We start from the raw sequence: 27,591 nt of genomic DNA, 5'->3' as shown, positions 1-27,591 counted from the left end.
ATACGAGAGAATAATGTTTATAATTTTTCATCATTAGCGTGTAACGAAAACGGAATTTCCCTATTTTCTTCCCCTCTTTAAGGTGCCACTTAAGCATAATCTTGTATCGTAGGACATATGTCGCAGACGCTGTTATGAAAGGCTGGACGGCCATACGGGTGTAACTACAGGCTGTCTCTACCCTGGTTATGACCCTTACGGTGGAGCATCGTTCGTAATTGAGTTACTACTCAGGCTCTTGGCTACTATGGGCTCCTCGACCTGTGTGTACTGTTCCTTCATAAAATGCTCAATCCTCCCTAAGATCCAACAGTCTCTGTATAAACCCGTAGGATAATCCAGGAGCATATGAGCATCCCGTCCCCAGACTCCATTCGGTTCGTGGTGTCCAGATCCCATGAGTATGATGACTGGATGCCATGAGTACGATGATTGGATCTCATGAGTTCGATGATTGGATGCCATGAGTACGATGACTGGATCTCATGAGTTAGATGATTGGATCCCATGAGTTCGATGATTGGATGCCATGAGTACGATGATTGGATGCCATGAGTTAGATGATTGGACCCCATGAGTACGATGACTGGATGCCATGAGTACGATGACTGGATCTCATGAGTTAGATGATTGGATCCCATGAGTTCGATGACTGGATGCCATGAGTACGATGATTGGACCCCATGAGTACGATGACTGGATGCCATGAGTACGATGACTGGATCACATGAGTTCGATGATTTGATCCCGTATGATAATTGGATCCTTGAGTACGATAACTTGATCCCATGAGTACGATTTCTTCTCATAGGTACGATAACTTGATCCCATGAGTACGATGATTTCATCTCATCGGTACGATAACTTGATCCTACGAGTACGATGATTTCATCTCATGAGTACAACAACTTGATACCAAGAGTACGATGATTTCATCTCACAGGTACGATAACTTGATCCCATGAGTACGATGATTTCATCTCATAGGTACGATAACTTGATCCCATGAGTACGATGATTTCATCTCACGAGTACGACAACTTGATACCATGAGTACGATGATTTCATTCCAAGAGTACAACTTCTTGACTCCCTGAAGTACGATAACTCAACAACCTGAGGTTTATGGTAACTCAACAAAGAAATTCCCCAGCCGACGAGATTCCGCCAAAAGCCAGGGCTAGCACGTAGCGCGCACCGCTACAAAATGCAATCGAGAAGTCCAAACGAGTCGCGTGAGTTGCCTATTCTCAAATATCATACATGAGAAATGGAGAGATTGTATATATCTGGAGTGAGTGCCTGCGTCCCGCGTGTGGGTAAGGGCAGGAAAAAGAAAGACGGCAACAACCTGGGACGAAGGAGGGACATGCGACAGCCACTGAAGCGCCGGCTCAATAGACACCAACATCGTACCTCTCTGGCTGCCGGCTGCGCGATCACTTACCACAGAGTGAGTTCCATTAATCCAGCGGCCCGTGTGGGTTGAGTCAAGATTTGCCAGAAGCAGCTGATAAATAGCTAAAACTCGAGACACGAATCCAATCACGGTAGCGGGGGGGGGGGGGGACTCGCTCGGTCGACAGTTATCGTACGAGTGGCATCCCCTGAGACACTGAGGGGCTGCCACACGTCGCAATACTACGAGACCCGAATGTCAAAGGCATGAGGGAGATAGAGAGATGGAGGAAGGGGGGGAGAGAAAGATGGAGGAAGGAAGGGAGAGATAGAGAGAGAGAGACGGTAAGAGTCCCAAGATATTACCAAGCATATGTCTTGCGAATAAATAAATGGATAAACTGACACCTTTACTGGGCTATGAAAGAAATGTCTTAAGTTCAAATAATCGAAAAAAGATTGCTTTCAGTAACTCACTTTAGCCACTGTATACCCAGGGTAGGTTTTATAAAGTAACGGCCATAAGTTACTGTGTCACCGCTAGCAGTACTTATAATGACTCTCTCGTACACTTATATTTAATGTACTTCCAATGGCTGTGAGGTAATGTTAAAATATGCTGACTAATACTTAAATATACTTATATAATACTTAAATACACTTATAACCTTTGGTATATTATGGTATAACCTTGTACGCTATATTCTGATATAGTTTCATATACATATCTCGAGGTATATCCAGGTATGCTTTAGGATAGAGAGGTCATTTTCGATAGATATGTCCTGGTATAGTCAACCATTTCCGGTAAACATACCTCTGAGTACTCCCGTATACTCTGGCGTATGCAAGTATACCATCATACTCACCTGCAGTACATGAGGTACACCTGGGATGGGATGTAGTTGGGATCATGGACCATTCTGCGGCCCAAATTTAATCAGGCGGTTTAATGACATCCATGAGCGCTTGACCTAACAAGTGGGGGGGGGGGGGTACTTCACATACGACAAGACAACACCCTCATGTTCGACAACTTTGCCTTCTTGTACGATAACACGACCCCTCGTGTACGACAACTTTGGCCTCATGTACAACTAAACCATCGTATACGACAACTTTACTCTCACGTACGACAATGCAAACATCGTATACGACAACTTTACTCTCTCACGTACGACAATGCAAACATCGTATACGACAACTTTACTCTCACGTACGACAATGCAAACATCGTATACGACAACCTTACTGTACGACAACTCTGCTCTCACGCGTGCGATCTCCTTAGCCCCCCCAACGCGCACATCAACTTCGTGCCAGTGTTACGATAAACTTCCACCGCGTACGATACAACTTAACCCAACTTGGACCTTAAGTTCCGACATCCGTCTTGAACAAGATGTCTTGTCTTAAGCCTGCGAGAAAGCCAACCAACCCCCCTTCCATATTCTGAACCCCTCATACTCGAGTCAATCAAACGGGTCCTGGGTGAGAGACGGGGGGGGAAGAGTCCCCCCCCCACCAATCTAAATGCAATCGCTACACACTCCTTTTCATTCGCTTCCAACTAAAACCAGATTGGAAATCATAACTGCCAATTTCTCCCAAGTTTCTACTCCTCCACCTGACCTTTTCTTTTCTTCCTCTCTCTCTCTCTCTCTCTCTCTCTCTCTCTCTCTCTCTCTCTCTCTCTCTCTCTCTCTCTCTCTCTCTCTCTCTCTCTTCTCCCGACCTTCGATGGAGTCACCGTGGCATCTATAGATAGATATCTGACCTAAAAAAAAAAGGATTCGATGTCTTGATTGGAGTCAAAAGAAAGGGACGTCATTATTCAAAATGGCGTCATCAAAATACTGAGTATTCATAAAAAAACGTTTTTCTCTTACTCTTTTCCCTTCATCCTTCATCTTTTTCTGCCAAATTCTTCAACATGGGTTTAACTAAATATCTTTTGAGGTTAATTTTCTAGTATTTCGGTTACTGTCTTCAAAAGAGCCACTGGTGATTCCTTCAACTCATTTTTGAATCTTAATTGGTAAGGCGCCGATGATCTTAAAAGATGAGCGGTGATTGGTTGTCAATCAAGATGCGTATGAAAGCTACAAGCTCATTGGTCGATTTCCCATCCCCCCTGACTGACTGGCTTCACTAACTGCACAGTCATTGGGTAATCTAATCCTACTACCAGTACCCGTATGTTCATTGGTCCTTAGCCTAACTACAGTTGTAAACAGAGCTTTCATTGGTCGACGAGCGAAACTTGCTTCAGAACGCCACATTCTCATTGGTCAGCATCATAACTCCTTTCAATCATACCTACCTATTTATTCGTTAATCATCCCATTATTTTTCTTACATTTGTGAAAAAAAATATCAATATACATTGAAGTCACTTCTTTTTAAAATAAACATTTTCTACGGGTCGATCTCCATGTTTATGATGTGTATAATAAGTAACATAAATTACTCTAAATTTACATTAATATTCTCCAATGTTTTATGATCAATTTGTGGATAACATGAAGCACTGTAGGAGTTAATTATCACAGGTTATATCTATAGTGAACGCGCGCCTATGGCATTCACATCACTTTGAACGCAACGCCTTGAACGCCTCAAGAAGGTGTTCAAAAGGGATTTCTTCGCCTTGAGACAGACGACTGATAGGCTTTCAGCCTAACCAACCATCGCAATTTTACGCTACATCAATAAATCAGTTATGTTAATTATTCCGACTTCAGTCCCCTTTATTTACTCGTTAAAAAAAGCGCAAAAGTTCATTTTCGACGTAAACAGATCCGTTTTCATTAATGATCAAGTAAAGATGATGAAAGCAAGAGATGGTGATAGCAAGACGTGCGAAGACAACAGGGAAAGAGACAGGTATGCAAATGGTGTGCGTTGCACGAAACTGCACTTGGGACCTTGTCGTATTTCATTTACCAATTGGTTTTATGCATACATTATGTACATATACATTATGTACACATATGTATTGCTGACGCAGCGAGCGATCCCAGGTAATTACAAGTGACCCATTATCCGAACTGTAACTCTATGAATATATCATCAACTTTTAACCAAAAATCCCAAAGTAATGTAAGAGTTTAGCAGGAAACTTAAAACTTACGGTAACAATATTTTCAAAGTTATCTTTCCATATTGATGCATTCTGAGCCCCTCCTGAATTATATATATATATATATATATATATATATATATATATATATATATATATATATATATATATATATTAAACCTGGGGATAGGGGAGAAAGAATACTTTCCACGTATTCCCTGCATGTCGTAGAAGGCGACTAAAAGGGGAGGGAGCGGGTAGCTGGAAATCCTTCCCTCTCGTTTTTTTTTTTTTTTTTCAATTTTCCAAAAGAACGAACAGAGAAGGGGGCCAGGTGAGGACATTCCCTCAAAGGCCCAGCCCTCTGTTCTTAACGCTACCTCGCTGATGCGGGAAATGGCGAATAGTATGAATATATATATATATATATATATATATATATATATATATATATATATATATATATATATATATATATATATATATATATATATTCCCTCCCTTTCTTACAATCAGGATCTTCATGTCATTATAATAATCATAATCACTGGTGTCATATACTACTTACTGTTTTCCTAAGAAAACGTGATGTGTCATCTTGGTTATAATGAGTCACCAAAAGTCTTTACATCATCTCCCCCAACTTTTTCCCCTCGGTCCGTTTTCTATACGCCCTGAACGGAATACAGATTGAGTAGCCTATTAGTGAGAAAAAATGTAAGCCGAGTCACTTTTACTAGTACCCCAGGTGACGTTCAAAGATAAAAAAAAAAAAAACAGGGGAGGGTAAACAGGCGTTCCTTAAGAACGGGTGGAGGCAAAGGGAAGCCAGTTTTCTTACAATTTGCCAACTTGTGGGGGTAAACAACTCCATCATTGGATCTTAAACGTCAAATTTTCTGATCTATTTAAGTTATTTTTTTTTTCCACTCTTTCCTCCAACCTCCAACAGTGTTTACGTACTCTGTGTATAGTCCCACGGCTTGATAAAGAATTGGACTGTTACACACTGTTACATAAGGTCGTCTTTCTAGTAGACTTATCTTTTAACTTGATCATTAAGGTTAACTTTCCATGACAAAATAATTAGACAGTATTTTAAGCAAAAAAAAGAGAGAATTATATGTATTTTAAGCGGAAAAAAAAATATATGTATAACACTGGAAGTGAACACTCTTAAGAGTTTATTCCAATCGACAGCGAATAAATTCATCAACAGTATATAAATTCCAAGCCAGCGGATAAATTATCACGGCGAACATAAACAAAGATGACGAGCAATTCCCACAAGCAGTTACAAGATTAAACTACTTTAATTACGACACTCACGAGACTCATTAAGAATACGGGAAAAATACCGAATAAACGGGGGAAAAAAAATAAACGTGCATTAACGTTCCGTTAGGGAAAAAAAAAAAATTAAATGAACGGGAAGATAAAAATCAAGTTTCTTGAAAGAATTCCTAATTACGATAGTAAGTCTTTATTAACGAAGTAACTAATTCTGGCGACAAGACCGTTTATATGCCAGGGGTGGGGGAGTGTGAAGACTTAATATGGGGTTTATGAACGTGGCTTTCTGTCATTTGTTAACAACCGTGTCTCCGTTTTCTATTTGCAGATGATGACCAGCAGTAGCTGTTGGGTGGTGTGTGTGGCCGTGCTAGCAATGGCTGCTTTGGTCTCCAGTACCCACGTCCAACCCATCCAGGATAGGTAGGTGGACGGACTCACTATTCCCCCACACTTCCTCACCCAACATTCACTATCTCCCCCCACTTCCTCACCCAACATTCACTATCCCTCACTTCCTCACTCAACACACTAACAACCACACACACACTATCAGTACTACACTCGGTTCTCCCACTACAACTACTACAACAACAAGTAGTTGTAGTTTCTCATCACTTGTTACAACTGGTACTAATATAACAACACCTACAATCCATAAGTCCCTTGTAACGTCTATCCAACAACTCCCATCATATATAACTCTCATCTGCCACACTACCCCTAAACCATCTCTCTCTCCCTCTCTATCTATCTATCTATCTATCTATTTATCTATTCTATATATATATATATATATATATATATATATATATATATATATATATATATATATATATATATATATTTTTTTTTTTTTTTTTTTTTTTTTATACTTTGTCGCTGTCTCCCGCGTTTGCGAGGTAGCGCAAGGAAACAGACGAAAGAAATGGCCCAACCCCCCCCTATACACATGTATATACATACGTCCACACACGCAAATATACATACCTACACAGCTTTCCATGGTTTACCCCAGACGCTTCACATGCCCTGATTCAATCCACTGACAGCACGTCAACCCCGGTATACCACATCGCTCCAATTCACTCTATTCCTTGCCCTCCTTTCACCCTCCTGCATGTTCAGGCCCCGATCACACAAAATCTTTTTCACTCCATCTTTCCACCTCCAATTTGGTCTCCCTCTTCTCCTCGTTCCCTCCACCTCCGACACATATATCCTCTTGGTCAATCTTTCCTCACTCATTCTCTCCATGTGCCCAAACCATTTCAAAACACCCTCTTCTGCTCTCTCAACCACGCTCTTTTTATTTCCACACATCTCTCTTACCCTTACGTTACTCACTCGATCAAACCACCTCACACCACACATTGTCCTCAAACATATTTCCAGCACATCCATCCTCCTGCGCACAACTCTATCCATAGCCCACGCCTCGCAACCAAACAACATTGTTGGAACCACTATTCCTTCAAACATACCCATTTTTGCTTTCCGAGATAATGTTCTCGACTTCCACACATTCTTCAAGGCCCCCAGAATTTTCGCCCCTTCCCCCACCCTATGATCCACTTCCGCTTCCATGGTTCCATCCGCTGCCAGATCCACTCCCAGATATCTAAAACACTTCACTTCCTCCAGTTTTTCTCCATTCAAACTCACCTCCCAATTGACTTGACCCTCAACCCTACTGTACCTAATAACCTTGCTCTTATTCACATATATATATATATATATATATATATATATATGTTTACCAAATGGCGTCCTAGCTTCGTCTCTTCGATGTATATCAACTGACTGTTATATTTCTCTCTTGTGTCTCCCATGATGATGTGATTATCACACGAAAGTGCACTTGGGAACTTTTCGTGTTTCATTTCCCCGTGGACTCATTGGAATACCTTGATCACGGGCAAAATTGTGATCCTTTCCAATATATATATATATATATATATATATATATATATATATATATATATATATATATATATATATATATATATATATAAAGTAGAGAGCCATATACACATTAATGTGCATTATTGGCTATATCTTTACGTTAACGGCTTTAATTAATGACCCCCAGTTGATTAGCCTAAAGACCAATTAACCAACCAATCAATCATTTTTAAAACCCCTTCATTCAGAGAGGAAAAAATTCAAGAGACAAAAATACTATTAACCTACACACACACACACACACACACACACACACACACACAAAATAGCATTTCAATTCCATCATACCTTAATAATGGCTGGTTTCTTGAGCAGCCAATGACTACCTGCTTGTCTATATACGTAGCACACAGTCCATAACAAATTTACCAGATTTACGTAAAATAAATATGTACAGTACATGACGGTGGATTTAATGGTTTAAATATATATATATATATATATATATATATATATATATATATATATATATATATATATATATATATATATAAAATCACATTTGTATATCAATCAAAAAAATCAATTTGGCTTTAGCTTGGCTTTGGCAAGCGGACATGCTAATTCCAATAATAATCGACATTCGTCTTCGTAATTCGACTTTCCCATTTTCTTTTCGACCTCATCCGTCCCCTGATGCGCGCGGTGACGTTTTAAGTCATAATGAAGACGTCAAGAAAGACGGTAATCCCTTGAGGCATAATGACGTGACCAGACATAGAAGAGAAATCTATTTTTCTACCTCTGTGTCTGGAGAGCAATGGCAACTCTTACGTTCATACTCTGTTCTTATCGCTACCTCGCTAACGCGGGAAATGGCGAATATATATATATATATATATATATATATATATATATATATATATATATATATATATATATATATATATATATAATTGTCGTATTGTTGCCTACGACCTGCGAGTACGACTGAACGACCCTTACGGGTGTAATAGCCTGACCTTTGACCTGACCCTAAAGGTGTAGTGGGAGACCAGGTATATCACCACTACACTCCCACACCCTAGTACATCCACTACACACTATCCCAGTACACTACCGACCACTACATAACCCTTACAATATGTACACCCCACCACCACTACACAACCCCTTACAATACGTACACCCGACCACCACTACACAACCCTTACAATACGTACACCCCACCACCACTACACAACCCTTACAATACGTACACCCAACCACCACTATACAACCCTTACAATACGTACACCCGACCACCACTACACAACCCTTACAATACGTACACCCCACCACCACTATACAACCCTTACAATACGTACACCCCACCACCACTACACAACCCTTACAATACGTACACCCCACCACCACTACACAACCCTTACAATAAGTACACCCCACCACCACTATACAACCCTTACAATACGTACACCCGACCACCACTACACAACCCTTACAATACGTACACCCCACCACCACTATACAACCCTTACAATACGTACACCCCACCATCACTACACAACCCTTACAATACGTACACCCCACCACCACTATACAACCCTTACAATACGTACACCCCACCACCACTACACAACCCTTACAATACGTAAACTTGACCACCACTACACAACCCTTACAATACGTAAACTTGACCACCACTACGCAACCCTTACAATACATAAACTTGACCACCACTACACAACCCTTACAATACGCACACCCGACCACCACTACACAACCCATATAATACGCACAACCGACCACCACTACACAACCCTTGCAATACGCACAACCGACCACCACTACACAACCCATACAATACGCACACCCGACCACCACTACACAACCCTTACAATACGTAAACTTGACCACCACTACACAACCCTTACAATACGTAAACTTGACCACCACTACACAACCCTTACGATACGCACAACCGACCACCACTACACAACCCTTACAATACGTAAACTTGACCACCACTACACAACCCCTTACAATACGTACATCCGACCACCACTACACAACCCATCCAATACGCACAACCGACCACCACTACACAACCCTTACACTACGCACACCCGACCACCACTACACAACCCTTACAATACGTACACCCGACCACCACTACACAACCCATACAATACGCACAACCGACCACCACTACACAACCCTTACAATACGTAAACTTGACCACCACTACACAACCCTTACAATACGTAAACTTGACCACCACTACACAACCCATACAATACGCACAACCGACCACCACTACACAACCCTTACAATACGTAAACTTGACCACCACTACACAACCCTTACAATACGTACACCCGACCACCACTACACAACCCATACAATACGCACACCCGACCACCACTACACAACCCATACAATACGCACAACCGACCACCACTACACAACCCTTACAATACGTAAACTTGACCACCACTACACAACCCTTACAATACGCACAACCGACCACCACTACACAACCCTTACAATACGTAAACTTGACCACCACTACACAACCTTTACAATACGTACACCCGACCTCCACTACTACATAACCCTACCCCAACCCCAATGTAAAACAACACCACTTCGCTATCCCTTCCCCCACCCTTACATCCTCCTCCTCCTTCTTTCTTTTTAATCTTTCCTCCTCCATAAACACCCTCCCCCCCCACCCACCCCCACCCACTACGATCACATTATTGTCTTAATTACCAGGGAGTCACCTCCGGGCTAGAGGGACATAAGGCTCGAGCTCAGGAAGCAGTAAAACAATTTACTTTTTTTTCTCCCTCTCCTTAACACGTTCTTGACCACAACCACTACAACGAGAGGGCATTAAGGATCATAGTCTTTTGCATTAACATAGCTTATTCAACTATAAAAAAACTCATTCTTTTTTTCTTTATTGGTTTAACCCCCTTTTTTTAAAGCAGTTTGAAGCATACGACAACTGTTTATTTTTGAGCGGTGTGGCCAGGGTGCATGGCTGGGTTAAACAGGTATGGCTGAATCAAATCAGTTTGCCTGGATTAAACTGGTATGGCTGGGTCAAAACTACTCTGGCCCCATGAGTTAAACTGGCACGAGTGTGTTAAACTCCTCTGGCTGGGTTAAACTAATGTCGCTGGGCCAAACTACTCTGGCTGGATTAAACTGGTCCGAGTGGGTTAAAACTAGCTTGGCCCCGGTCAAACTGGTGTGGTGGTTTGGCTAAACTGCTACGGTTGGGTTAAACTGGTTTTACGTGAGGCAGACAACGTCTACTGATGACTGTCTTTCTGGAAACGTGTGTGTGTTGGACGTGGCGAATTCTGTGGCGCTGCTCTGCTCTTTGTCTGTTGATCTGTCTTTGTTTCTTTGGTCGTCTGTGTGTGTTCCGCTAATCTCTCTGTGTCTGACAAGCGTTGCTATGTCTGTGAGTCCAGTCAGCACTGTCTGTTCTTCCTCTCTGTGCCTCTAACCAGTTCAACTGTCTGTGTTTCTGTGTTACTCCAATCCCCCCCCCAAGTCTGTGCCTCCCTCCCCATATCTTGTGTTACTCTCACTCCCCCCCCCTCCCAATCTGTTCCTCCCTATTCACGTCTGTGTCACATCCCTCCATTCAGTCTATTCCTTTGGTCTGCCCTCCCCACCAATCTGTGCTACACCCATTCTCCTCCCACCCCCAAGCTCAAGTCTGTGCCTCCCCACCAGTCTGTGCTACACCCATCCTCCCTTCCCAACCCTCAAGTCTGTGCCTCCCCACCAGTCTGTGCTACACCAATCCTCACCCCTTCCCCAACCCCCCCAAGTCTGTGCCTCCCCCCCCCCCACCAATCTGTACTACACCCATCCTCCCTTCCCAACCCCCCCAAGTCTGTGCCTCCCCACCAATCTGTACTACACCCATCCTCCCTTCCCAACCCCCCAAGTCTGTGCCTCCCCACCAGTCTGTGCTACACCCATCCTCCCTCCACCACCCCGTCCCTAACCCACGCCTGGATCCTAACCTGTCGTTCACCTTCGCCTCCCTGCACGACACAAGGAACGACCGAGGCCCCTGCACGTCTCACCTTCAACCTCATAAATGCAGCGACAAGCCCAGAAATAATAAATGAACATCTCATGGAATTATCCACAGTAACTTGTCCGTTAATATTACATGATGTTACCCGCGCGCCAGGCCACTGGCGGCACCGTTTAAAGACACAAAGAGACACAGACACAACCTTGTGTGTCGTTGTATTTCCATTTTTTTTTTCTCTAAATAAGCCACTATTTCTAGTGAGCCGTGCTAAATCAAGGCCTCTGTGAACCCTAAGGGCATTATAGTGCAGTGATATATATATATATATATATATATATATATATATATATATATATATATATATATAGGATATACCTGGAAAGGATTGTAAATGGTTTGATCCTACACAGCGAGGCGTCAAAAAAATACATATCGTGTGACGTGGACAATATACATATATATGACGAAGATCCAGATCTTTAATATGCTCAGAATATTCATCTATTCAAAAGCTCAGGAAAAAAAAAAACGCGGACTGAATCAGGGAATATTAACCATCGCTGAAGATCGAACGCGGAACCTTGAAAAAAAAATATTCAGGTACAATATTCAACCGTACCCACAACTTAACACACACACACACACACACACACACACACACACACACACACATACACACACACACACACACACACACATACACCTGACCTGAGACCAGGATTAATAATATAAATGTTCGAGCATTTAGTCATCTAACTAAAGGTCACATCTTGGCATAGACACTGCCTCTGTATATTTTTTCCCCCAGGGCTGGAAATATGTATATATATATATATATATATATATATATATACATTGCCTCCCCCAAGGTCCATTAGCCTGATGAGTGGGGTTAGACAACTTGAGCGGTGACACGTGATACATGTATATATATACACATTTTTTTTGTGTGTATATCCTTAGTTGGCAACCCATGGGTGGAGCGATGGTAAACAATGGACCGTGAGCAAGAGATAGACTGATAGATAGACAGGCGAGGAAGCCCTTAATGAGAGAGAGAGAGAGAGAGAGAGAGAGAGAGAGAGAGAGAGAGAGAGAGAGAGAGAGAGAGAGAGAGAGAGAGAATGAACGAAAATATAAGTTCGAGATCATATTTTTTTTTTAATAACCATAGCCCATATTATCAATTCCACGTACGAATATAATAACACGTTGTATTTACTGTCGTGCAAACCGGATAATGTCATAAATAAATAAAGAAAAATCATTCCATCATCGCACAAAGCTGAAGTTCCATCGCGAACGCAACATCATCTGTTAATATAAAACTTCGTTTCTCGTCTTCTGTTTCTTCTTTTTTTTTGTCGGCTGCAAACCTAACATCATTTGGCACTGGTTACGTGGTTACCTAACTTTAAACATATTGTAGAAAAAAAATAAATATATAAATTCCAGGAGCCGTTACTGTGAGGTCAAAATCATGGGAAAACATTGAGGAAATTAATTGCAAACTCGAATACTGAAGTCTCTTGGGGGATGTGGGGTGGGGTGCGTGACAGCGTTGCCACATCTGGCGATGCCCGGGAGGGTCGGGCTCTCTTACCACACTGATTGTTGGCAATACTGCAAGATTTTTTCTTTTTAAATCGTTCGCTCTCTCTCTCTCTCTCTCTCTCTCTCTCTCTCTCTCTCTCTCTCTCTCTCTGCGTATCTATCACCCTCTTGCCCTGAACCACCTGTGACGAGGTCAACACCAGTCTCGATCAGGTTCAACCCCGCAAACTACCACCAATTACGTAATGGGTGATTCATCCACCAGCCACCACCAATTTTCACGTTCAACATTGTTAATGCCTCCATGATGACTGGATATGAGACAATATACACACACACACACATTTCAGAACGTGGATGTGAACTAATTTCGAGATTTCTTTACGATTTCAGTGAATAGCGATACGTGTTTTATTGACAGCTGTTACACTGATGAGATTAATGAACCAGCTTGTCTGATTCGTACGTTAATTAGCTTAATGACTTGGAATTATATCAGCGTGTCCTCTATCATGGGTGACAATGGAAACTACCAGAAGGAACAGCTGAAGTCCTATTGGTAGTTACAATTTGAGGCTAACGACCGTTAACGACCCAAGTCGTTGAAAGGCTTAAAGCCCCAAAAATCAAAATAAGTATCTTAACTTCATGCAACACATCCACACTATAAGTGCTATAAATGAACAGCGACTTGAAATATATATATTTCGCTAAGGCGGGAGACAGCGACAAAGTATAATAATAAAATATAAATATATACATTAGAAAGGATCACAATTTTGCGCGTGATCAAGTATATTCCTATGAGTTCACGGGGACTCATAGGAATATATATATATATATATATATATATATATATATATATATATATATATTATTCATTTTATTTATACTTTGACGCTGTCTCCCGCGTTAGCGAGGTAGCGCAAGGAAACAGACGAAAGAAAGGCCCAACCCACGCACGTACACATACCTATACATTTCAACGCATACATACATATACATATACAGACATACACATATATACAAATGTACATATTCACACATGCTGGCTTCATCCATTCCTGCCGCCACCCCACCACACAGACACGCACAGACACACACACACACACACACACACACACATATATATATATATATATATATATATATATATATATATATATATATATATATATATATATATATATATATATATAAAGTTGAGAATCATTCATTTGCACTACGGTACATAAGCAAGAAACGGAGGAAAAAGGAAAGAAAACGGAAATAATGCATGTCAAGACGTTGTAAACACACACCCTTTCCTCCCCTCCCCCAAAAAATGGACTGACCCATTGATACGGTAAGGAGCACGGGGTTCGAGCCGCCCCCACCCCACAGTACGAGCCTTCACTAATACCCGGGAGATCTCCAGGTTGGTGGAGACGGCGGATAATCACCCGAATTATTTCTAATGATCATCGTCTTATCCAACTTACTGCCAGAGATTTTCCTTTCTTAATTACTCTCATGAAAATTCTTTAGAGATAATGACATCGGGAGGGGCTAGGGAGGCACCCCCCCCCCCTTCATCTCTGGCCCCCTGATTGGCTGGGGAATTATGTTAGCGAAGCTCTAACTACTTAGAGTGATAGAGCAATTTAGTGGCACTATGTCAACAGCTTGTTAACCCCGGCCTCTCGACGGAAGACCCCCAGAAGGGGGAGTAACTAAATTATTTTAATATAAATTACCTCTGATATATATATATATATATATATATATATATATATATATATATATATATATATATATATATATATGGGTCCCTTACATAGTGCGTGTATAAAGGTCTGAAAATTAAATCCTAGAAGCATTAATTAATCATTTTTCCATGGCCTTAATTACCCCTGGCAGTTACACTAGACCTAAGGGCACAACCAACCAACCAGAGACATCTGCAGTTTACCGTAAGTTTAAGACTGAATGCAAAGTTTACATTCAACCAGAAGTTTAGGGGGGGGGCCAAGTCGTTAACTTTGTTATACTGACAATAGCAAAATGTCCGTAACTTGTTTCAACTTGAGTGTCTTTTAAGTTTTAAACCACTTGTAGTATGTGTGGTGGGGATGGGGCCCGGATGCTCATAAGGGGTGGTCGTCTTCGTCGTGGTCGTAACAGGGGTCGTAATGGCAGCAGTCGTTACCGCGATGGTCTATGCTGGCGGTGGACGTCTTTTAATGGGGTCGTGGCAAAGGCGGTGATAAATGGTGGGGGTGGGGGGGGGGGGAGGTTGGTGGGGGTCAATAATAAATGACGTCACGAGCAACCGAGCCTTAGATTGGCTACGGATCAAGAGAAAACACTGACGTCACGGAGGAAGATCCACTGCGCCTGATTGGCTACAGATCATCAGAGATTAATGACATCAGGGGAAAGACTACGTCTGATTGGCTTGTGGGATCACAAACTACTGTTACGTCATGGGAAACCCAGCACTAGAATGGCCATGTATTACCACTGATATTCTAACTGCCTCTAACATTACGACCGTCAGGGGTCCGTTATACGATGTCGTACGCTTGAGCAAACTGTCGTACAGCAGCAGTTTGAATTTTCTACATTTTTTGGAGGTACCAGATTATCCAATTAAATATACAGTCCATGAAATTAGTGCGATCATTTCTAATGAAAGATTAACTGCAATGAACTACAGGTTACCTGACAACTACGAACGACAGAAATTTGAAAAAGCCATTTTTTTCTTCAAACACATACTTCCTCTACTCACCTTTAACGTCTCATTACTCGCTAATAAACAGCGTTACGATCTATGGATGAAATTGTCCACATTCCTCCATAAATATGGCTACTATGTCTCTCTAGTCTCTTAAAATAGTGAAAAAAACGTCAAAAAAAAAAGTGAAGACTCGAATGCATCTCGGAGTCCTCAGGCATTCGGCCATTCAAATGGCGTAGTGTTAATCCCCAGCAACTCCCACTCCTCTACAGACACCTTCTCTCTCTCTCTCTCTCACCTTGTAACTTTCTCCTTCCTACAGTGAGGTGGCGGAAGTGCCGGAACGTCTACGAGAACTCTTGTTAATACGGCGTCTCATCTCCAGCCTGAGCGGCGTCGAAGCCCTGCCACCCGCCCAGCCCGCCATTCGGTGAGTAACTGCATTTCCACGTCAACAAAATCTACCTCGACCTCAGGGTTAACTTGTATCCTGTTAAATCTAACATAGAAAATAGTATGATTATTTAAACTAGTGACTTTTACAAGCTAATAGCATATTAACTTAGCGAGTTCAAAGAGGTTGACTTACGATTGCATTCATATTTTAAAGAAAATAATTCATCCATCAATGGGGCATGAAATTAAGATATTCTAGTTTAGTATAATTACAGAACAATTTTCAACTTTTAGTTACATTCAAATGAAAAAAATCACTAGAAATAATTCATTTATTGACATTCAGTACAATCGCGTTCATTCTCTGTGGTAATATAATAAGTTTGATATAAAAAGGCTGAATGTTTTCGTATATTATTAGACAATTAAGAAAAAACATTAAAAAATAAGGGACTAATCTATATTGTTGCTGGTGGCCATGTCGGTCACACAGTGTGCTAAAATACATTTGTTTGGTATTTGCTCCTGCCAGAGGAAAGTCCAATTGATTAAAATACTTTAAAGTTACTGAAAACAATAAAATGAATGTTCTATTTCAAATTAGAGGCTTTAATATGCCACTGCTTCATAACACTGGCCTATATATAAGACTTTCATATAAACTTTGCATGTACTGCATGAGGAATATATCAACGTTGTGTGTATATACAATATATGCATGTATGTAAGCTGAGGTTACTGGCATACAATCAACCAGCGAACCAGTGACGAACGCACGATGGCTTTCGTGGTTTAGCAAACTCACAACAGAAATGCCGCCACTGATCATAGAGCTCGAGTTCTTTTTTGTCCCTCATTAGTATTACTAAAGAAGTTTTGATGTTAATAAATGTAATTTAACGAATATATATATATATATATATATATATATATATATATATATATATATATATATATATATATATAGCAGCAATATGTAGCCTATTCTATACACGTTCATACATACGTACATCTTATGCATGGTAAATACAGTAGCATTCCACATACAGGTCTTATGAACATCATTTGTGTTGTATGTTCACATCAACATTTGTGTTGCATGTACACATTTCACATTAATAGTTTAGGACAGTTTATGTTTAATTGTTGTTCGTAAACCTATTTGTCATTTATGTCGTGTACATGTCAGCCATGAATGTTATATCTAATGGCTTTCACCTAAACGGTACATTCCAATCACGCATCTTAAATCAGATGTTTCTTTACCATTTCTCACTTCAGCCACTTTCCTGACAAAGTGTCTCACAGCGAGAACATAGATATACCCGATTTTTCATGCATGTCTGAACGCACCCCAGACGCAGCGCGTGTAAACAAACCCATGTCTGAACGCACCCTAGCTCTTGCCTGCATCACATAGATGTAGTGTTAGGACTTGTTTTGGTCATTGATTGATGGCAATTTATGCTTGCTTCTACCCGCTCCCATGAATGTAGACGTGTGTGTGGGGGGGTACTTAAGTCAGAAACACTTACGTTTTTGTGTACTTTAGACGTAATTTAAGACAGCTGCAGTAGCTGTTCTCATGTGCATCTAAGGTATGCATACACCTTTGCGTCAGTGCATCTAGACGCCCATATATATACCTCCCAGTGTTTAGACGTACACCCTAAACCTCTATGCTTTTAGACGTACTTAAACCTAATGTTTCTGTACGTCTAAGTCTTCTGTATCTAGACGCATCCTGCATCCATGATTGTTTACTCTCTGTGCTTACGTCCGTCGCAATTCCTGAGAATTGCGACCAGCTGTGGTGGGGTGGAGATACTACTACTACTACCCTCCCCTCCCCCCCACCTCGAAGAGCATGTCGTTGTTGTCGTCGTCGTCGACGACCCCCCTCCCCCCCCACCCCCTGTCCCCTCCCCCTAGTCTAACGCCCCCCACAACACAGGAAGCGGACGTGCTACATCAACGCGGGCCTCTCCCACGGCTGTGACTACAAGGACCTGGTAGGCGCCATGGCTGAGAAGACCTACTGGGACTCCCTCAGCTCGCCAGGACGCAGGAGGAGGAGGCGGCAAGCAGCGGCAGCGGCAGCACCTGAGGTGGATGAGGACCTCCTCCCTCAACACCCGGACTTCGAGACCTCCGCCTCCCTCGAGCTCTCCCAGGAGGGTCACTGAGGGGACGCCGACCACCAACACCCCCCCACGTTCACACACCCCCACCCCTGCCTTCTCCCCGGCCCCGTTCTCCCACAAGGGGAGAATAGGGTGGGGAGACGCTTGTAGGCTATACCGGGTGAGCTTAGCGGTGGGGTGCCTAACCCTGCAGGCCAGACTACAACCTAGACACAGACAAACTCGTACAACCACAAACCTTAGAAATAATCAAATCAAAAACTTCAAAAATGATCCCAACAAATCATTGTTCTACTTCAAAATCAAAAACCATCAACACTTCACATTTCAAACGGTGAAGAAAAACAAACCCAACAGTATACGATAATAGGAGTAACATATGAAAAAATTAATTGAGGAAATGAATAAAGCATTTCCTTTTAATTGTAATTACGAGAAATTAAAAACTCAATCATAGGAGTGAAGAGTTGGTCTGTATCTACGTTGCTTGTCCGTCAAGCAGCTGGGTGTCGTGTCGTACAAATATTCCTAGGACACTGTCTATCGTCCTAGGAAATTGTCTTTGTCGTCTTAGCAAACCGTCTACCGTCCTAGGAAGTTCTTTGTTGTCTTAGCAAACCGTCTTATCGTCCTCGGAAGTCGTCTTTGTTGTCTTAGCAAACTGTCTGTCGTCCTAGCAAATGTGTCGTCTTAGCAAATCGTGTTGTCCTAGCTAACTGTGTCGTCCTAACAAATTCTGTCGTCCACGATATATGTCTTCGTCCTGGCAAACTGCCAACTTGTACTGTTAGAAACACCTCAGGTTAAATATCAATATTTCTCTTTTAACTTTAATGTAACCTCTTGCTAACAAACCTATATTAACCAAAGATATACTACGAAAACCAATCCATTGTAACCTTCCGTATTTTAACCTTACCTAACTTAGCCTAGCATCCTTTGTAACCATACACATTTTAACCTTACCTAACCTAGCCAAGCCTGCCCTAACTTAATTTAGGAAAAACAAACATAGGACACCTTCCTTTACTCCAATGTAACCTGTTTCTATTCTAACCTAGCCTGACCAAAACCAAGCCTCTTTTGTCTATATACCAAACCCAACCTAACCTAACCTAGCACTTCCATTTTCAAGCCAATTTATATCAACTAACCCACCCAAGCCCTGCTGACCTCTCAAGATATAATAACTTTAGTATGATGATGAACTAAGTTTGATAATCTTGATTTTAATTACCCATTCCTGAAGTACGATAATTTATCCCGTTGTATATGATGGCAACTCCTTGAATATCATCATGTATCTCAACAATCCCTTGGGTACGATAACATCTTAGGTACGATACCTTAACTCCTTATAAACGATAACTTAACCCCTTAAGTACGATAATTTAGCCTGATACATATCATAACAACTCCCTGAGTATGATAATATCCCACTGAGCACGATAACCTCGAGACTACAATAACACGCTTTGAACTCCTTCATTCACCCTTCCTAATACCTCAAGAGCAGACCTCAACCATATCTATCTTCCGTCCTACTTCCCCAGCAAAGACTTACCTCCAACCTTATCCCCGACTAAAACCCCAGCCTGGCTCCCGTCCACCCACAGGGACAGTTCTCTGGACCAGGAAGTGGCCCAGTTGGCGCGGGCCAGTGCCGCCAACATGGACCTCCGCAGTGTTCGTGTGTCGAAACGTGCCCTCCAGGCCTACTGCTCGAGCAGCGGGGACCGCCAGTGTCGCGGTCTGTGCTTCAATCTGGGCGACCCGTCCTGTGCTGAGGGCGACATTGGTGGCAACGGCGAAGATGCCTTCTTCCTGGCTGGTGGCAACACGCCAGGGAAATAATCCTACTTGCCCTGGCCTATTTGCCTGTCTCTCTGAGGCTTGGGTTCGTCATGTGGTCGGTGTTCGAGGTTTCGGACGCCGTGGCTGGCATCCATCCTCGTTTTCTGTTGACGCAGAATTTGGCGCTTACTTTTATTTTCGGGCTTCTCTCTCAGTCAAAAATGGAGGATTTTACCCTTATGTTCTGTTACTGAAGACCATGTGTGCTTTCACTGTTTAGATTTATACACTGTTTATAATAAGGCGTCGGAAACTTTACCGAATATGTCGCGTACTATATATACAATGTAGTACTCTTCTATTTCCTGTAATACTTTTCATACTTCTGTATTGTGCAGTTTGATTCAACTGCTTTTTCTTTTTTTCACAAATGAAATATTAGCCTAAAATGTAGACCTGTTGATAATCGAAGACTTTTATTGTGGTTCAGTGGCTTGTAGTTGCTTAATTTCCTAAACAGTACTGGGTCTCTAGTTAGATTTTAAAAAGCCTTTGTGGTTGTGGCTTGTTGTATCAATACATTGCTGGTGTAGCTGTGTGGTGACGGCCGCTCACAACACCTGTGAAATACGAGCGATGCTCCAGGTTCACGGGACTTGTTTGTCTCTCGTTAACTTGATTTTGTGCCAATCTGATCCATCCATAGATCCCATTTGCCCCTGGGACTTAAAAAAAAAAGTCCATATTTTTTTTGCTAATATCACTCAATGTATACTATTCATCTTTTTAGGGAATTAGAATCATGTTCACTGTATACCATATATGCCGCTATGACGAACACAAACAAAGGATCTAATCCTCTATCTCTCTCTTTCCCCGACAGGCTGTTATGTCGTCTATACCTTCTTCGGGTCTGCAAGACACCTCCGCCATTTCCTGCAGAGCCAAAAGTTACATTTAATATTAGCCAAACAAAACGAAACCTAGGAAGAGGAGGTAATGATATTTAGTAAATATATTCTCCTGAACTTCTCTATATCTTTCCCGAGCGTGGCTGAGTACGGGCAAGAGACACGAAATATGTGATATATAGATACTGTGTAACACACGAATGTAGGATCTAGTTCAATAAACGAAACGAGTGCTGTATATTATCTGCTCTTTAAAAATGAAATATTGACTATGAAAATACTGTTGTGTTAAAAATAATCTTGTGTTACAAGATCCGTTGACATTCGAGGATCTGAACTGATTTTCTTGATTGTCATTTATTTCATTTCCTGATTAATAAAGTGGGATGATTCATTCTTATATGGCATAATTCCTTTAATATCTATATCCTTCTTTAGAGGCTGGTAAATTAATTTCATGTTTTCGTAGGTGATTTAAAAAAAAAAAAACTTCCACGAATTATATATACCTGTATCTTCGAATGCGCGAGACCATGATATGAAATTAATTCCCAAACATTGAAAATGATTATGAATTATGATATAAAGATTGTAAAAGATGGCCTGCTCACCTTCAGCCATATATACGCGTACAAAAGCAGGAGCCGAGTCATGTGTGGAGGAGACTGTATATATATATTGAAGAGTTTGAAATAAATGAAAAGTCATATCTGTGTGTTTTACTCTGTTTCACCATGATGGTAGGCAACTGTGTTTCTTTAAATGCTTTGGTCCAGCCCAATGACAGCATTTCGACCCCATACATATACCACATCGATCCAATTTACAGTATGTAGTGCATACTTCACCTCCCTCCCTCCCACTCTCCCTCAATGTTCAAATCCCTATACCCCAAAGCCTCCTCCACACTCCAACCTTCCATTTTTTTTGGGGGGGGTCACCTCTTCTCCACTTGCGACGAAAATCATTTTTCGTCTATCTCTCTTCGCTCATCCTTCCACGAGTCTGCACAGTCTTTGCACACCCTTCCCGACCCCTCTCACTCAGACGTCTCTCTCTCTCTCTCTCTCTCTCTCTCTCTCTCTCTCTCTCTCTCTCTCTCTCTCTCTCACAGTCAACCCTTCGTACATTACTTCAACCGTCCTGTCTCCCTCCCTGCAGCATCTTACGACCTGACTTTTGTGTTCCCATTCACCCTCATCTTTCTCCTGTCCACTTCACTCGCTCAAACTCCGTCACCAACAATTCTGACGCTTTTCTCTCTTGTCTGCCACCAGAACCGCATCATCTACAAACAGCAGATGATTCAGCATAATATAAACCCTTACTCTAAGATGCTCACATTCTCCCTCCCTTACCCCCCGATCCAGGAACAGATCAAACAGCCATGGTGTCATCAGACATCCCTGACCCAGGCACACACACACACACACACACTCCCTCCTCCTCCTCCTCCCTCACAACTCGGAACACATGCCTAACTTTCATCACTGCATTCAGCATAAAAAAGTGCTTCCCAGATCCACAAAAAGACACACCTATACACATTTCTCCAGAGCACCCTCCATCCCCTGCATATACCATCCAAACACCTCCCTCTTCTCTTTCACTAGCGCTTTAACTTCCTCATGCCATCCCTCAGTACTCTTTTCCACACGGCCATATCCCATTCCCCACTTGCTACACACGTCGGCCCCTTGACATATAAACACCTGTTTCCCTTAATACTCTCTCTCTCTACACACATGACATGTGGTTCATCTTACCTTCACCAGTTCTTTCTACACGCAACACGTCCTCTTCTCTCTCTCTCTCTCTCTCTCTCTCTCTCTAAACCAAACATCCACTTCCACACACTCGGATGTACCGAGGGCTGATCTGAGATTCGACCTGCCCTACGTTCTCTCTCTCTCTCTCTCTCTCTCTCTCTCTCTCTCTCTCTCTCTCTCTCTCTCTCTCTCTCTCCTCTCTCTCTCACACACACACACACACACACACACACAGCCGCCAACCTCTCCCATACACGCTTGTCAGTCACCACAATCAAATAATGCGCACTGATCTCAGCCCTCCTCAACCACGTACACTTATATATATATATATATATATATATATATATATATATATATATATATATATATATATATATATATACCTTTCTTCAACCATTCCCTCTGTCAGCTAACAGCTCAACAAAGCCTTTCCCCATTTTCTATATCTACCGAGAACCCCATACCCCATAGACACAATACTCTCAAAGGCCACATCACTCGCTCTTGCATCCAGATCCCTCTGCATCAAGATTCGAACCCGTGCATCAAAACTGGTGAAGCACCCACTCAGCTACTCCCAAAATCCATTTTCTATTTTTTTCTTCTTCTTCACCTCTCTCACTACTATGGAATAAAGTCACCCATCTCCCGTGCATGTCGGTAAGGAGCTGTGGTTTCGGTGCATTACACATGACAGCTAGAGACTGAGCGTGGACGACTGTGGGCCAAAATTTTGTGTCTGTTTCCCCTAGCGATACCTCGGCTAAGGAGATCGGTCCACAGTTAACCCAGCTGTTCATCCACCCTGAGGGGATGGTCAAAAATTGGGTACCTATATTACACTAGAGTATAAATATATATATATATATATATATATATATATATATATATATATATATATATATATATATATATATATATATATATATATATATCTTCTTAATGGCGAATTCCAGCTTTTGTTTTGGCCAAACACCTCAGGCCCAGAACAAGCAGAGTGATGAAGGCTTAAGACCAGAGTTCCACACGACCCGTGTTACTGCACAAGTTACCACAAACAGCCTCACTTACTCCACAACTGCACGGAGTGCACCCACAGTTCCCTCACACACACACTGGGATGGAGGGATATTATATAGAGATGGAACGGCCACAAGCTACCAAGATGGCATCGAAATGCTTCTTCAGGTAAGAGGAAGGAGCACTTTGAACCCTGACTGACCAGAATCATCGAAAAGGCGACTGACTGTGAGAATCATGTGGAAATAAGCAAAAAAAAATATATATATATATATTACGAAAAGCAAAATGACACAATGGAGTTTAAAGGTAAAAGATCGAAGGATCAGAGGAAAGGGTTGATGAGATGCAGGGAAATATTGACAGCTTCAATGATACATGGCGGACTGAAGGAGACGCTTTGGAACTAATTTGCATACAAGGTAATGGACGGGTCGTGACCTGTATGTATGTATGTATATGGTGGGTCGTCCAACAGGGGAAGGGTCGTGGTCGAGGAGAAGGAATACAACTCAGCAGGAATGACAGGGAATGCCGGACATAGAGTGAAGGTTCACGGAATGAAGTAATATATATATATATAAAGACGAAGATAAATCAAGAGGCAAATGAGTTATAGTGTACGACAAGAGAAGACAGACAGTCTGAGCTTAGATCTAAGGTAGTAGACGTGGTTCATGTATATATATATAACTTAAGCAATCAGGAAATTGATTAGACAAACGTAGACCCACATGGGGGTGAAAAACACCCATGGAGGATCAAGGTCCTTTCCTGAACCCATATGGAGGTCAGGAACCCATGGAGGTTGAAGCCTCCAGACTGTGGACATGAGAGAGGACCAGTGAACCAGCAGCACATGACTCACACTGGGTCCAGTCCGGACTCACACGTCCAGCACCCCGGCCATGACCCAGGTCATAACATGACCCAATGGATGAGTCAGTGAGGAACAAGCCAGACGCGTCATTTACTACGACAATAATGGAGGTCATGATAAATGGGGTGAAGAGGGAAAGGCCAAAGACCCGAACAAGGAGAAAGTAAACATAGGGGAAGGAACTGTGGCCATTGTCAAAGAGGAGACTATGGAAAGCATTGAGATGACTCTGACGGGAGACAAGAGGATCTTGATCCAGACGACATGATGTTCGAAACCTATTGGTATTTCACCTTAAGAACAGAAAGGCACTTAACATGCGGCAATCAATGCTGAGGGAGTAGGAGAGAGAGAGAGAGAGAGAGAGAGAGAGAGAGAGAGAGAGAGAGAGAGAGAGAGAGAGAGAGAGAGAGAGAGAGATCGTCGTGCCTATTTTTCAAGAAAGGAGATGTGGGTCGTGGCTGGCCCTTCTCCACCTGGGTTACAAGTGACGACTGGTGTTCCCTAGGGTAAACGCCTGAGCCCTACTGCTTGCTGTTCCTCACCTACGTCAGCGACTGGCTGGCACTGGTGACTGAGGGACGAGTCTACAAATCTACTAAGGGAAGGAAGTCGTGTACAGTTCTACACCAAGGAATCTAAGATAGGCTCCATCTCTGGTTAGTAGAGTGCAGTTCTACGTCAAGTAATCGAAGATAGGCTCCATCTCTGGTTAGATAAGTAGGGTAATGCAGTCTGGCCTGGCTAAGTATAAAGATGGAGACAGGACGCCCTGAAATAGAGTTAAAAACCGATCATCTTAGAATGAGATTTGGAAATCAATAAATGAAAAAGGATCCTAGGGGGGTGTTTGATAGCGTACCCAACCTAGTACTTCAACACCACTTATAAAGGATCCTGGGGGGTTTGATAGCGTACCCAACCTAGTACTTCAACACCACTTGTAAATTACGGAGGTAAATCATTTATTGGTTAATATTAACGTATTCCTTTATTGACAGGGCCAGGGAGATGTTCCGAAACATATTTCCATCATATCTCAGACCCAGTTTGGTTAAAACATTCGAGAAGACTTAACAAAGATCTGCTAGAGAAGGTCCACAGGAGGGCCACAGCGATGGCGAAAGATTGAGATGAAGCCTTAAATCCTCCTCGTAATGAAGATAAGGGTAATAACACACACACACACACACACACACAAGTGGTACGAGAGCTGTAATAGATAGCTAATACGGCACAGGAAGCCGAGGCCCTTATCATGGCCATCCCATTCACGCTATATATATATATATGTTTACCCCCTAGCCTGAGCCAGGTACCCATTTCATCCACCAACCCCAAGGATGAACAGCTGGGTTGACTGTGCACCGACAGCCGCAACCAGGATTCCCTTCATATTAGATATCTAAAGACTGACATGGTACAGTTTGGTCTTAAAGTCTACGACCACAGCAGCAGTTCCAACAATTTTTTTTTCTCGACATGTCGATCCATTTCACTGTACACCATGTTACAGCGACGCAGGCAAGAACGACATAGCCTATCACTTGAGTTCTTGTCGAAAAACCAGAGAAATAGCAACGTGTGTTGCTGAGGATATCTTAGTACAACACCTCTGGCGAAATGACACTTTCAATATATATATATATATATATATATATATATATATATATATATATATATATATATATATATATATATTCTTATGAGTCCACGGGGAAAATGAAACACGATAGATAAGTTCCCAAGTGCACTTTCGTGTAGTAATCACATCATCAGGGGAGACACAAGAGAGCAATATAACAGTCAGTTGATATACATCGAGGAGTCGAAGCTAGGACGCCATTTGAGACCTTTGCCCTACAGTATCGTCGTATTGTCACATTTTCTTCGACAGAAAATCGACGAAAATAGATCCCCACAACACTTCACCCCTCAGCTCACAGATCACGGAGAAAAAAATCACATAATTACATTAGTATTTAGTAAAATGGCAGACTTACCAGACCTTTCTCCCTCTCCCGCCCGACCGACCCCGGGGTACACCACCCCATTACCCTGGCAGCTCTGTCGTCCTTTGAAAGGCTTTTGGAGAATTATCTACACTCACACGACCACTGCATTGACCAATCACACCACTCCATTTGCCAGGGGGCGCCAACTTGTGAGTGACCTCGTAACTTTCCCAAAGGACTCGGGAATTAACCTCGCCAGCGCACGCGAAACGCCAATTAAATCTCAGCGACCAATTGCTGACGTTCGAATATGATGGATGAAAAATGGTGCTGGCTTTCAATTTGCTTTTTTGTTTCATCTTCTTTTTGGTTTAATGTACCGTCGAAATAAAGAGGCGAGGGTACAGGGAGAAGGGTACTACCCCCCCTGAACATGATGGTACGATCCTTGAGCACGACGGTACGATTCTGGAACACCACGGTGCGACCCTTAGACACAACGGAACGACCCTTAAACAACAGTACGACCCTTGAACACAATGATACGACCCTTGAACACAACGGTACGACCCTTGAACATAACGGTCCGACCCTTGAACACAACGTTACGACCCTTGAACACAACAGTACGACCCTTGAACACAACGGTACGACCCTTGAACACAACGGTACGACCCTTGAACATAACGGTCCGAC

At 42.2% G+C, this 27,591-nt stretch overlaps 2 protein-coding genes across 4 annotated transcripts in view; one reads left to right on the top strand and one right to left on the bottom strand.

The window, feature by feature from the left end:
- The window catches only part of Atg17 (autophagy-related 17), a 176,604-nt gene extending 160,203 nt beyond the window's left edge, over window positions 1-16,401 (bottom strand). For both annotated transcript variants that reach the window (XM_071693020.1, XM_071693024.1), the window contains exon 1: window positions 16,322-16,401. The gene's annotated coding sequence lies outside the window, so the exon portion shown is untranslated. The remainder of the gene's footprint in view (window positions 1-16,321) is intronic.
- The window catches only part of LOC139765521 (uncharacterized), a 26,957-nt gene extending 5,578 nt beyond the window's left edge, over window positions 1-21,379 (top strand). Inside the window, exons 2-5 of one of the 2 annotated variants that reach the window (XR_011716678.1) lie at window positions 6,102-6,196; window positions 16,346-16,453; window positions 18,374-18,723; window positions 21,241-21,377. Coding sequence is in view for 1 of the 2 variants with exons in the window: in XM_071693025.1 (XP_071549126.1) it covers window positions 6,102-6,196; window positions 16,346-16,453; window positions 20,180-20,417 (441 nt within the window). In the remaining variant the exon portion in view is untranslated. Of the gene's footprint in view, window positions 1-6,101; window positions 6,197-16,345; window positions 16,454-18,373; window positions 18,724-20,179; window positions 20,461-21,240 lie in introns of both variants that reach the window. The other variant, XM_071693025.1, reaches the window with a different exon arrangement.
- The last annotated feature ends 6,212 nt before the right edge of the window (window positions 21,380-27,591 follow it).

Source organism: Panulirus ornatus, chromosome 55, assembly GCF_036320965.1.
Source record: "Panulirus ornatus isolate Po-2019 chromosome 55, ASM3632096v1, whole genome shotgun sequence".
Classification (NCBI taxonomy): domain Eukaryota; kingdom Metazoa; phylum Arthropoda; class Malacostraca; order Decapoda; family Palinuridae; genus Panulirus; species Panulirus ornatus.
Note: the sequence above shows the minus strand (reverse complement) of the source record. Positions and strands in the feature narration are given on the sequence as shown.